Below are 14,495 nucleotides of genomic sequence, written 5' to 3'. Positions count from 1 at the left end.
AAAAAAAAAAAAAAAAAAAAAAAAACGCCAAAGAACTAGCCAAAACCTTCTTGAGAAAAAAAGAAGAAATTAAGAGGCATTATATTCCCTGACTTCTACATATCTGTAGCATGGTGATGGCATAAAAACACATACATAAACTAACAGAATAGGGGCCTGGAGGCCAACATAGGCATGTACAGACATCTGATATTCAACAAAGATGCTAAGAGCACACACTGGAGAAATAGCAATTCTTTTCAATGAAATGTGTTTGGAAAATTGCATTAGTATGAAGGGATAAATTTAGACTTCTATCTCATACCAGTTACAAAATTCAACTCAAAATGAATTATAGATTTAAGTATAAGAACTGAAAAAATGAGAAACAATTAGAAGAAAACACAAGAGAAAAACTTCAGGACATTGGAATAGGAGAGAGTGTTTTAGAAAAGTCACATTTGCTTTATGGGTACTTGGAATTGTGGCAGGTAGGCTTTTCGTGTGAGAATTTGTGTTAATTTTGTTAGTAACTAGGGTACCACATACTTGTTGTAGCTGTAGGGTTCACATCAGCTTGTCTCCTTCTGTTGGAACTTGAACTTAGTTCTAAGTACTTCTGTTGAAAGGGAATCCGTGTCTTGCAGCAGTATTCTGCTGTAATCTGCTATTATACTGGTACCCTGCTGGTGCAGAAAAAGGTTTCAGGAGAACATTACCATTTGACAGTCTTAAAATTAACTCTCACCATTTGGCAGACTTGTCTCAAAAGACTGGAACTTGTAGGTGTATACAGGGGCTGTAGATTGTTTCCCTGAGCCCTACTCTCTTCCCTGGATACAGGAAATCTCTCCCCACATACTTCACAACATCCCTGCCCCATCCCTCTGTGTGACACTGGTCTCCAAAAGTAGACACATAAGACTGAAAGGGACAGAATGGGAGAATTCCGTCCCCTCACTGAGCTTAAATTCTGATTGACTGGTTTTTCCTGTTGAGTAGGACTTTGTTATAGAGCTCTCTAGGTTTAGTTTATAATGATTATAAACTTCAATTATTTCTTTGGAGCCATGAAGGTATTTTTCTTTTTTCAAGAGAATTTAATGACATTAAATTTCTTGTGTTCACATTAGAACCTACTCAATCACCAATAATTTATCCAAATCAACATTAAATTATTCTTTCAAGTTTAGGGTTTCAGTGGCTTCTGTTCCAGGTATGTTGATCTTGGCTGTGATTTTAGATGTGCATTTGCCTCCACACTTAGTGGTGATTTAGTGTACTTAGATTAAAGGTGTCTAAATATAGGGAGGATATATCATAATTGTAGTTTGGAACAATCATTATTATTGACAATTCTGCCAAGTTTGATTCATAGATTAAATTTAGTTAAAATACAAATATTCTAGTATAATTTTTTGCATATATTAACAAGATGATTCTACCATTTATTTAAGAGAATCACCAATTATCTACATGATCACAAAGAAGAAAGATATTTAGAACTTCCAAACTACTGTTCACCAAAAGAAAGTATAAAAAAATGAACATATAGGTCACAGACAAGGATAGTTGACACATATGTATGTGGATGTTATATATTGCACATATAGATAGTGTACAAATTTAATTAAAAAAAGGCTTAAACATTTTTTAATATAAGAGGTCTAAATGGCCAAGTAACATATATAAAGTTTGTTCAAAACTGTTAGTCATCAGAGATTTGGACATTAAAACCTGAGTCAAGACAGTGCTATTTCATCTATTAGAAACGAAAAAAAAAAAATCAGTGTTTTGTTGATGAAGGTAGAAATTCAAACAACAGGAACTTTTGTAAAATACTACTTAGAATATGAATTAATAAAAACACTTTAGAAAACCATCTGTATCTATTAAAGCTGAACATTTATATTTTCTATGATATAGTAATTGGAGTCCTGGGACTGTATCCAATAGAGTGTCTATGCTTATGAAAATAAATATTTAAGGACACTCATAGAAGCTTTAATCTTGGTAGTTCCAAACTGGAAAGAGTTCAATGTCCAGAATGGACAGCAAATAATAGATTCATACCTTGTGGCATATTTCTACAAAACAACAGTAAGGGACAAAATACTGCCATCTTCAACAATGCAGGGAAAACTCACAAACTCACAGACATGATATTAAACTATGTATGCCATCCAGAAAAGAGCACCAACTGTACAATTGAATAAACATTTTTCAACAAAGGGCAAAAAGAGCTGGGTGTGGTGGGGCATGCCTGTAATTCCAGTGGCTCTGGAGGCTGAGGCAGGAGAATTACAAGTTCAAATCCAGTCTCAGCAACTTAGTGAGGCCCTAAGCAATTTGGCAAGACTCTGCTTCAAAACTGACTAACTAACTAACTAACTAACTAAATAAATAAATAAACAAACAGGGCTGGTGATGTGCCTCAATGGTACGTGCCCCTGGCTAAATCCCCAGTACCAAAATAAATAAATAAATAAGCAGATATATAAATAAATAAATAAATAGGAAAAAAAGGACAAAAAGAAAATTCTGTCATTTTAGAGCATGAATGCATCCTTTCTGCTTCATCTTTCTTTTTACTTTTGCTCCACTACTCCTCTATAGGTTACCAGTTTAGTTGGTTTGTGATTTATCCTTCCTTTTTTTCCCCCACAAAATTAATCTGATGTTTACTTTCTTTTCTTTATACTTTCTGGAAAAAAAAATAATAGCATAGCACAATATTTTATTGCATTTTCTTTTCACTTAACGGTATTTTTTTTCCTGGAAATAATTCCATATCAGTTTAAAAATATGTTCTTTTTTCATTTAAAATTTCAAATGTTCAAATGTGGATAATACCCTCTTCTGTGTTCCTTCAATGTTTTAAATCGCAAATAATGTACAATGAATAAGTTCGTATATATATATATATTTATTTGTATTCTTAGTGGCATAGCTTTAGAAAAATATCTGAAGAAGCATTGATAATTACTAAGTTTACACATTTTTAGTTACTGTGAAATAATCTATTAGCTCTCTATTGCTGCTGTAATAAATTACTATAGTTTGGAGGCTTAACAATGCGCATATAATATTTTACAGTTTCATAGGTCAGATGCTCTCCACAGCCTTAGCAGAGCTACATCCCCTGTGGTATAGTCTGTAGGATACTCGAATTCTTTTCCCTGTCCAAGTTCTTGCATTTCTGGGCCCTTGACCCCTTTTTCCATCTTCAAAGTCAGGAGTGAAATAACGGAGTTCTTCTTATACTGCTATCTTTCTCGTTCTCTGCACCAGTGAAAGGATCTCTGCTTTTAAGTTCTCATGACAAGATTGGACCCACCTGGATAACAAGATAATTTCTCCATATGGTTAAGTTCCATAATCTGCAAAATCTCTTGGACTATGTAAACTAAAAAACTTACATATTATACAAGTCTCCCAAAGGCTAACATACTAAAGGTTTGGTCCCCTAGTTGGCAATATTGGGATATGATTAAATCTGTAAGAGGTAAGACCATCTGGGTATGGCTGTTCATGCCTCTAGTCACAGATAATCAAGAGGCTGCTCCATTGACTCTCTTTTGGGTCACCTGAGCTCATGACCAGCCTGGGCAATATGGTGAGACCATATCTTAAGCAAAACAAAAACAAAAAACCTTGAGGCCTAGTGGAAGGTCTTTAGCTCTTTTAGGTCAGTGGAGGCATGCTCCAGAAGAAGTCTGTGGGAGCTCAGCCTGTTCCTTTACCTGTGCTTGCTGGTCATGAGGTGAGCAGTTTTGTTCTATTATGTGCTTCTGTCATGATGTGCTGGCTTGCCATATGCACAGAGCAATACAGACAAGAGATCATCAACTAGAACCTCCAAAATGGAAAGACAAAATAAACTTGTTTTCTTTATAAATTCATAGTCTCAGGTATTTTTGTTATAGTAATCCAAGCTGACTAACACACTAGGTTATCTAATTTGCAGGGAAATAGATGGCATTAGAGCAGATTATGCTAAGTGAAGCTAGCCAATACCTAAAAAACAAATGCCAAACGTCTTCTTTGATATAATGAGAGCAACTAAGAACAGAGCAGGGAGGAAGAGCAGGAGGAAAAGATTAACATTAAACAGAGACATGAGGTGGGAGGGAAAGGGAGAGAAAAGGGAAATTGCATGGAAATGGAAGGAGACCCTCATTGTTACACAAAATTACATATAAGAGGTTGTGAGGGGAATGGGAAAAAAACAAGGAGAGAAATGAATTACAGTAGATGGGGTAGAGAGAGAAGATGGGAGGGGAGGGGAGGGGATATAGTAGAGGATAGGAAAGGTAGCAGAATACAACAGTTACTAATATGGCATTATGTAAAAATGTGGATGTGTAACCGATGTGATTCTGCAATCTGTATTTGGGGTAAAAATGGGAGTTCATAACCCACCTGAATCTAATGTATGAAATATGATATGTCAAGAGCTTTGTAATGTTTTGAACAACCAATAAAAAATAATAAAAAAAGAACTAAACATGTATTTTGAAAATAAAGCAATCCAGTTTTTTTTAATAACTTTGTTTTATTTATAATGTGGTACTGAGGATTAAACCTAATGCCTCACATGTGAAAGGCAAGCTCTCTACCACTGAGCCACAACTCCAGCCCCTAGGTTTCCTTTGTTGTAAAGGACTATTATTCTCCTTACCACACATTTAATATGGACTTTATCAATTTGCATTCTCATGCGCAAGGTACAAGAATGGATATTATCTAAGAGCCTCACCAATAGAATACACAGTCGTATTTTAAAATGTTTGCCCATGAATATGTGAATGGTAGCATATAAGTTAGTGATGATTGTTGTATCTCTTATTCTGAGTGTGGTTAAACATCTTTTGTTATATTTAATTACCAATTTATAATTTTGGTTAAATTTTATCTTTTTAGTTATCTGCCATTTTTGTGTTAATACAAGTTCATTATATCTTAAGAATAAAATAATTTTATCTTCAGTACCTGTTATGTGTATGTATTTCTCTTTATCATTTGTTTTTAAACTTATGATTATGATGTTGTTGTCTCTCACACACACAAATATCACATACAGACATAGACACACATGCACACAAACAAAAATACATATAATTCTATATACAAACTGCAGTTAAATTGTAAATTAAAAACCAAACTTCATTTTTTCTTTTCTTTTTCTTGCTTTCAACTTTTGAGTCAAAGTCCAAAAGCATTTTTTTAAAATTTTCTGTAGGAATTCAGGTAGTTTCTCTTTTTTTCTATGTGGGCTCTATATTTTTATTTCGAACTCCAATGTAGTTGAAGGTGATTACTTATGTGTCATGAGAAAACGTGGATTTCCTTTATCTTTTTCTTTTAAATCTTTTTAAAGGGACCAACTAGTTTCTTAGGTGTTGTCTGTGAGAATATCTATGTGGCATGTACCTTAGCACATGCTGAGTGTGCATACTATCTAACTCTATGTTTGAATCTTATGTTTTATTTCTTTGAGTGTTTTTTGGTTATGCATTGTTATCATATTGTTTTCATTTCAGAGAGGCCTTTATCATGGGCTTAATATCTTAATATCTAATATCTAGGACTAGAGATTCTCTGGATTCTTTTTATATTAGTGTTTTCCTTGTTATTCAGACATATTTATTTTTCCTATGAAATTTGGTGTCGATTTGCCCATAATCATTGAAAATAACAAGCTTATAAGTACTTTTATTGAAACTGAATTAAAAATATAGATCAATTTGGGGGAAATCTACATCCTATAATATTAAATCATCCATTCAATGAAGAAGGGATGTTTTCAGTTCTCTTGAATCTACTTTTAACTCTTTCAGGACTTGAATCACTTAATATAAGCTTAGAACATTTCTTATTAAGTGTAGTGTGAAGGATTATACATTATTTGCTCCTTTTGTGAGTAGAGGTTTCTCTATTTTGTAGTATCTTACTATTTTATGTATATGATAATCATTGATTTTTATAATAGTTTTATATCCTGTTGATTAATGAATTATTTTAATCCTTGAGTTAGTTTATTATTTATTCTTCAAGGATCTTTGGAGTATGCATCATATTGTGTGCCAATAGAAGTAGTATTTTTTTAATTCTATTTCCAACTCTCACTCCTCCATTGATACCTCTTGTCCAACTGCATTATTAATATCTCCAGAGCAAATTGTGATAGTATATATGTTAAGCAACTTTGCCTTTCTCCTAGAAATACTTCTGAGATTTCACAGTTAAATAAGATACTGATTTTAAGACAACTTTATTGCATTATTACTATCTATCGATTCTTATTTTTAAGTGCACATATCAGAAATGAGTGTTGAAATTTGTCAAAATTTTTACATATTTATGAAAATAGAATTATGATTTTTGTTCTTAAAACTATTAATATAATCATTATATTAATACCTAATATTGTTACAGATTTTATTATTAAAACATATCTCATTTCCTCATGTATTATTTTATCATGGTATTGGATTCTATAGGCTAATACTTTATTTAGTATTTTTGTAGACATATTCATAAGTAATATTGGTTTATAATTTTATTTTTGTTTATGTTCTGCCTTTACTGAAGTTAATTAAAATGCACATTAGTTTCATAAAGAGTAATTAGAGACTTTATTTATTTTCAATGCTCTGAAACAATTTATTGCATAAGGATTGTATCTTCAAAGCTTGGGCTAAATAGTCTTTGAAACTAATGCAGCTTTTTGGATTTCTGTATGTGTGGGTATTTCTTACTATCTCTGTTTCTTCTCAATGAGTGTTAGGATTGCTAACTCATTATTTAGTCATAGAGAAAAATGAAACTATCATTTGCAGCAATATGGTTGTAACTGGAGGACATTATATTAAGTGAAATAAGTCAGGCATGAAAATACAAATACCACATGTTCTCACTTATATTTCGAAGCTAAAAGTTGATTGCAAAAAAGGAGAAAATAGAAGAGTGGTTTCCAGAGCCTGGGAAGGGTGTGGGGAAGGAGGGATGAAGATAGGATGGTTAATAGGAACAGGGATTCTGTTGGATAGATTAATAGCTCCTAAGTTCTGTAAATAGTAGGATGATTTTTTTTTTTAGAGAGAGAGAGAGAGAGAGAGAGAGAGAGAGAGAATCTTTTTTTTTTTTTTTTTTAAGATGGACACAACACAATGCCTTTATTTTTATGTGGTGCTGAGAATCGAACCTGGGTCCTGCCTGTGCTAAGCGAGCTCTCTACCACTGAGCCACACTCCCAGCCCTTAAAATGATTATTATTAACACCAGTTAGTAGCTACTTTAAGCTAGTAGAGAGAATTTGAACATTCCAAAGACAAAGAAATGCTTAACATCTGAAGTAATAGATATGTCATTATCCTGATCCAATCATTCCACATTGTATACAAGTTTGGAAAAAGTATTGCTAACCTCTATATGTATGCATGTTATATGTCTGCAGGATGTTGCTACAGTACTTTTGCTATTTCTAGAATGTCATGTAATTGGAATTAGCATGCTCTTTTTCTAGATAGGTTCTTTTACTCAAAAATATGCAAGTGAGATTTGTTTATATCTTTCCATCCTGATAGCTTGATTATTTTATTACTGAATGCATTGTATGGTGGTACTGCTTACTGGTATATTGAAGGATATTGCCTCCAGTTTTTGAAGTTATGAATGAAGCTACTATAAGTTTTCACATGCAGATTCTTTGAGTAGCTAGTTTTCATATTACATGGGTAAATATCAAGATGCTCTCTATTGAACTACATGGTAAGAGTGTGTTAGTTTTTTTTTTTTTTTTTTTTTTTTTTTTTTTACAAACTTCCAAATAATCTTCCAAAAAGACTATAATACTTTCCATTCCTACCAGCAATGAATGAGAATTCCTGTTACTTCTTTATGTTTACTGACAATTGGTGTTATCAATGGTGGAAAGTTTTTACATTCTAGTAGATGTATAGTGGCATCTCATTTTTATTTAATTTTAATATATTTTAAGTTTTAGTCTTTCTTCATCACTTGGTTATAAATGTTTGTTCTATATGTGTTTTTTTCTTTACACAATATTTACTTTTTATTTTTAGTATTGCAAATTTAGTAAATACTAAATACTAAATTTTATTATAATAAATAGTACATATTTATTATAATAAAATTTAGTATTTAGAAAGGTTTTGGTGGTTAATTGTTGCCCAGTGATTCATTATATAGTTTCTTTTAAAAACGTCTTAGTCATTTGTTTCTTAAATTTTCACTGATTTGCCTCTTTTTAATGATAGTCATTTTCTGTCATCTCTTATTGAATTACCACGTATCTTTTTACCTTTCCTCCTCCCTTCTTTCATATTTAATTGGATTGTTTTTACTTTTTCATGCCACATAATGTCTACATAGTATTCTTTTGTTTTTATCTTTGGATTAGTCTTAGATTGAAAAATAAATATGTTGAAATCTCAATAGCAGGTTACTAAGCTTCCTTAGTTAGCTCTGCTGAATCTTCAGTTGGTTGTTCAAGAGGGATACAAGGGTCCAATATTACCTAGATTCTTGCAATAGTTAAAGCAATTTCTTTTCACAACAACCTACATATTTGAATGCTTGGTTCACATTTTCTCTCCTTGTATTTCTTTGAAAATGTTGAAAAAATAGATGCTTTGCTCTTTGAGCTGCTTTGGAGCAGTTTGACAAGGATATAACTGTTGTGCCATTGTAAATTTTTGATCTTTTCCAGGAAGCCCAGAAAATTATTTTTTTGTGTGATTTAAGTCCCTTTTTTATTGTGAGAAAATATAAATAACATAAAATTTACTATTTTAACTCTTTTAGGTGTATGTTTTAGGGACTTTAAGCACTTCACACTGCCGTCAACTCTGTCCATCTCCAGAACTTATGACAAAGGTCTTGAAAAGATGGCTTTTGAGTCGATCTCACCAGGTAATTAATAACTATATCAACTTCTCTATGTGGGCCTTTTGATTTCAGAAACTCTCTTTGGAATGTAATTTTGAACACATTCTGTTGCATTTTTTTGCAAAACAAATTCCACTTACATGAGTAGTATTTTGGTCTGTCTTCCATTTTCATCATTTTTCTTTTTTTTTTTTTTTACTTTCATACAGAAACTCATCCTTTTTTATTACATTCCTGCTTTTACCCAATGCAATCTGTTTTTCTTTAGTTGTGTTGGAATCTGTTCTTCATATAGGTATGATTAATGCTTATATGTGTTTCCTGAATTTTAAAAGATCTTTTTCTCTCTCTTTTGCATTTCTATTCTTCCACTTTGAATTGCTAATTCATGAATGTTTTTTTTTTCTTAATAGTCCAACATTTTGTGGGATAATATTTAACTCAATATAATATTTTGTTAAACATTTCTACCTCTCCATCCCCCTCCCCCTTTCTCTTTGGGATTATCAGTTTAGTATTTTAATAATCTTTTTATTGTAGAACTTTGTGTAGATGAAGACTGCTGGCACTTCTGAATCTGTGCATGGAATGGGTAATTGGGAGTTCATTATGAGGTCTACCTTAGGGTATGTCTTCCTTTTTTAATGTATCAAGTATTATTATTCAATCACTGTTCTGCTTTGCAGAGAGGCAGAATTGGTAGTTTGTGCCTTGGTGTTTTTTCTTAGAGTCCTATATTTCCCCCTCACACTTTGATTTCTACACTATAGAGTTATTAAAGGGCATCCTCTCTTCTCTTTACATTACTCTTTCTAGATTCATCATCTCTCCAAAACTGCCTGGTTCTCCCACATCTTTTAAGTACTTCCTTGTAGTCTACTCTGACCTTACAATTTACTTTTTAAAAGCACTATTTCCTCTTATTGGAGCCATTTTTCCTGAAACAATTTTCCTTTCCTGAGGCAATCTTTTTCATCTCAGGCACTCTGTTCCCTTCTTCTTGCTTCTGGGCATCCATTTTCCCTTGATATTGCTTGGCCCTTCACACAGGGTTAGGGAATAAAAATCAAGAAATTTTTCCCTAGAATTAATGCTTTGACTTATTTCTTTTTCCCCTAATTTGAAGTCTGTGATGGCCTCCATCTTATAGACATATTGAAAGAATAGAATTTGTATAGTTTCATATTTTGTTTTTTGGCCTGTGTATTTCTTAGGGAATATGTTGGGAGATCCAGACCTATGGAGCTGCTATCACCATGCTTACCCAGGAATATCAAGATGTAAGTTGATAACAAAAACTGAATTTCCAGCATTATTTTTTCCATTTCAGTTTAGATAATGTAATAGATCAGAAGGTTATAAGAACACTGAAATAGATGTATCTTCCTAGTGTTGAGCAGTACTTTCAGAAGAATGCAACTCCATGAGATCCAGCAGGCAGAGGTTATGTTATAGAGCTAAGGTCCTCCCAAAAAGAGCCCCCTGAAGGGCCACGGAAGCCTGGTGGCCCTTGGTAACCAGTTCTTGAGATCACACTGGAACAATTTCAAACATGTCACTCAGAGAAGGCAAGAGTTTATCAGTGGGACAGGAAAAGGGAAAAGGTGACACGTGGAAGGGACAGTGGGTTCTTTCAGAAAAAAGAAGGATGGCACACCCCGCCTGTATTCCAATTCTATGGGGGTCCCAAGGCAGTTTCCAGAGAGTCCTACCAGGTCCACCTCTGGACTTTTGCCATCAGGATGGCCTCAGACTTCAGGTCCCCACTGCACATGGTCTTGCCCCATGGAGGGGGTGACATGTTAAACATCCAAGGCACCTCGGCACTTTGACCCATGCTGACTGGTTCTAATTGGATTTTGTTTCTTACAGATTTTAGTGATCATGAAGGCTTTGTTTCTCATTATAGTATCTTTCAGAGTTCTGGAAGATCATGTCTGTGCAGAGGTCACCCAGGGTAACTTGTCTTCTTATAGAGTTTTAGGGATGTGGCTGCCACACCTGCATTTCTCCAGCACATAACAGGTTGTTTCCTGAGGAATGTGCCATATCCTATTGACTTAAGCCAGGCAGGGCTGCAGGTAAATTACTATTGAAAATTAAAACATGTGGGAGTCAGCACAGTGTGCCCAGTTCATAGAATTATCCCTTTACCCTCATGTTCCCACTGCTCATTATCTCTTTGTTATCTATCAATCACACCAATTTTTTTTATTTTTATGAAACAATAAACTTATTAGTAAGTCAACCCAAAATATAGTAACTTCTCTATTTCAGCCAGAAAGGTTACAAGATGTAATCAAAATCAAGAGCCTTGATCTCAAGGGGAGCTACTATAAAAGGGAAGGTAGGTAAACAATTGATTAGTATTCTAAAATCTGGTGCAATAAAAGGATAGAATGATGTCCCGGATTTCCAACAGCACTCTGAAAGCTTTTCTAAATCAGGCTGAGGTAGATATAGCTGGAGATATGCTTGAAATATTCTTGAAGTAGATGGCACTTGACCTATGTTTGGGAGGATGGGTTGGAATAAGGTGGGTAAAGAAGTATAAAAAATGATTCTGGGATAAAGGAATAGTTCCTGTTAATTCTCAAAAACTTACAGTAGGTTGATGCCGTATCATGTTGAACTGTAATGCATACAATCACTTATGTTTGGGATAAAAGCAGCTATGTGATAGATTGTAAGTGATCAAAATAGAGAAATATGTTTGGCAATGAAAAGCACTTGCTTGTGAATTTAAGGGGTTTAATGATTTTTCTACTGACTAAGAGATATAAAGTTTGTAAAATGATCAGACTTGCTTTCACAATATTAATTTTGGCTGATTATAAAGAACAAATCAGAAGAATGAGGACCCCCACTCAGTTCAGTACAAGGAGTGAAAATGCTTACATTGATTTAAAATAAAGTGGCAAAGAATTGAATGAAGTGATAACAATGAACCTATTTGAGAGTGCAGCTGAATGTCATTTGTGTGATTCACCTGATGACCAGCTCAGTGAATAGCAGTGGGCGAGGTGAGAGAAATGCTGATCAAATAAGAGGGAAGATTTCAATATCACAACTAAACATGTGGCTGGAGTGACTGACATACAGACAAGAGGCTGTTTTGGGAGAAAGAAAGAGTTTGCTACTACCTGGCGTGGAATTTGAATGCAGTTCTAATGAGAGAAAGCTAATAAACACCCAGAATAGTGGAGCTGATGTTTAGAGTTAAGCTGATGTTTAGAGAGGACTTTTAAATATTTTAAATATTGAAAATAATACTTAATTAAATTTCTGAATTTGATTGAGAAAGAAAAGATATGCTTTTTTTTTTTTGAGGGGTGTTAACAGGGATTGAACTCAGGTGCACTGAGCCACATCCCCAGCCCTATTTTGTATTTTATTTAGAGACAGGGTCTCAACTGATTTGCTTAGTGCCTCATTATTGTTGAGGCTAGCTTTGAACACGTGATCCTCCTGCCTCAGCCTCCTGAGCCACTGGGATTATAGGGTTGTGCCATCATGCCCCACAAAAAAATAATACACTTTTCACATTAATGGATGAATCGGAACTGGGAAGGCTAGTGAGGGAATGATAGAGGAAGCTAATCAAATATTTGCCATAGAATTTAAAAGAAGAAAGTCCCACAGAAAATTGAATGGAGGAGGAGGGCAGTTGTGTCAAATGCCAAGTTCAAATGAGTCAAAATACAAGGTTTCCTCTAAATTTGACTCTCTGGAAATCCCTAGTGACTTCATGGGTAAGTAGTCCCTGACTATCATGGACAGGAGACCTTGGGTCCTGGGAACGATCCATAGCTAAAACAATCGGATGCAAATGAAAAAGAAAGTATTTTGAGGTTACACAATTACAGACCACTGGATGCCATCACCTAGATTAGACCATTTTAATGAGAACGGCAGCCTGGCCTCTGAAGATTCTGGAATCCTTGTTCATGCAAGAAACATTTTGTTTTTAGGAATGTAAACTCATTAAAATATAATAATTACCACTAACAGTTCTTTAACAAGAGTTTGGATACTTTGTTTAGTAAGAAAAGAACAATCTGAATGAAGGAATTCATAAACTAAATTGTTCTTTTATATGGAAATGAGGTCACCTGTTGTTGTTGACCACACCCACTACTGAGGGTATAAAAACTTTCTGGGACACTAGAGGACACACATGCAGATACAACTCCTTCATTGTCAAACCAACTCACCACTCCTGACACCATGAGCTACTACAGCAGCTACTATGGAGGCCTGGGCTATGGCTGTGGCTGTGGCAGCTTCCGCAGACTGGGCTATGGCTGTGGCTATGGAGGCTACGGATATGGCTCTGGCTTTGGAGGTTATGGATGTAGCTCTGGATTTGGAGGCTATGGATATGGATGCTACCGCCCATCATGCTGTGGAGGATACGGAATCCCTGGATTCTACTAAAAAAGCTAGCTGATTCTCAGACTCTACCGCCGCACTCCTGCCTATATGCTTCAGTGAGGAAATGCTTTTCTGGATGTAGCAGAAACAACTAATATTTGTTGACTTCAAGCTCCAGAAGGCCCCGTCACCAATTCTAGTAGAAACTGGAATCTTCCCATTAAAACGAACTGTTCCCCACTAGCATTTCTTGTGACCAAGTCTGACCTATGTTTAAAAATGATTTTTAATAAATATGTTTCATTGACCTAGCAAACATGGCTTCATCCATTCATTTCAAATTGGAATTTGGTATTTACATCAGGATGTTAGATTTTTTTTCTCCTGAACTGATGTTTTGTTTCAACAATAAATTTAATTCAGTATGTATTCTCTACATGTCTCCATGTGCTGAGTAACATTCTAAGGGGTAAAGATATGGAAGAACAAGATAGAAAGAATGTTGATTTCTTATGTTACTTATCATTTGTTTTCAGTGATTTTTGTGCTTTTTATAATAGAATTCTATGCACTATCACTTTTATGATTTGGTACTAAATAATTACAAATTTTATTTTAATAAATAGGTTTGTGTTCTGAGGATTGTTATGAAAGGACAGTGAATCTATGGTGACCTCAGAAAATAAATTATAAATAAATATGAATTTGATGCAAAATATTACTTATAATAATGTATAAGGTGCCAATACTGATATAAAAAGTTCCATGTACACAATGTGGCATTTTCAAATTCATGATGTTCTTTATGTATATCCAGGTCAATTTTCATTTTTATTTTATTTTTTTTGGCATCCAGAATGCTCAACCACTGAGTCACATAACCCAACCCTCTTTTGTATTTGTTTTAGAGACAAGGTCTCGTTGAGTTGCTTAGGGCCTTGATAAGTTGCCAAGGCTGGCTTTGAACTCACAATCCTCCTGCCTCAGTCTCCTAAGCTGCTGGAATTATAGGCATGTACCACAGCTCCCTGCTAATTTTTAAATACTGACCATTTATAAATCTACTTTACTTCCTTGACAAGTTAGTGACTTTGTTTAATTGAATTTCTTTTTTCCCACATATAGATTCAGGGTCTTACTTTCAAAAAGATATTTCTCAAACATCAGCCTGGACACTGTCGGAGTTAAAAAGTACTGGGAGTGCATTTACAATTTAGTTTCCTGCAGTA

The 14,495-nt window shown here is 34.2% G+C and overlaps 1 protein-coding gene across 1 annotated transcript; it reads left to right on the top strand.

Annotated features, from left to right (window-relative positions):
* Positions 1 to 13,084: 13,084 nt before the first annotated feature.
* Positions 13,085 to 13,625, top strand: LOC107136253 (keratin-associated protein 19-3-like). Its single transcript, XM_015478437.2, has one exon. The coding sequence runs from the start codon at positions 13,120 to 13,122 to the stop codon at positions 13,327 to 13,329; it is 210 nt and encodes a 69-aa protein (XP_015333923.1). The 5' UTR covers positions 13,085 to 13,119; the 3' UTR covers positions 13,330 to 13,625.
* Positions 13,626 to 14,495: the final 870 nt, after the last annotated feature.

This window comes from Marmota marmota, unplaced genomic scaffold, assembly GCF_001458135.2.
Source record: "Marmota marmota marmota unplaced genomic scaffold, marMar, whole genome shotgun sequence".
Taxonomy (NCBI): Eukaryota; Metazoa; Chordata; class Mammalia; order Rodentia; family Sciuridae; genus Marmota; species Marmota marmota.
This window is presented reverse-complemented; position numbering and strand designations above follow the sequence as displayed.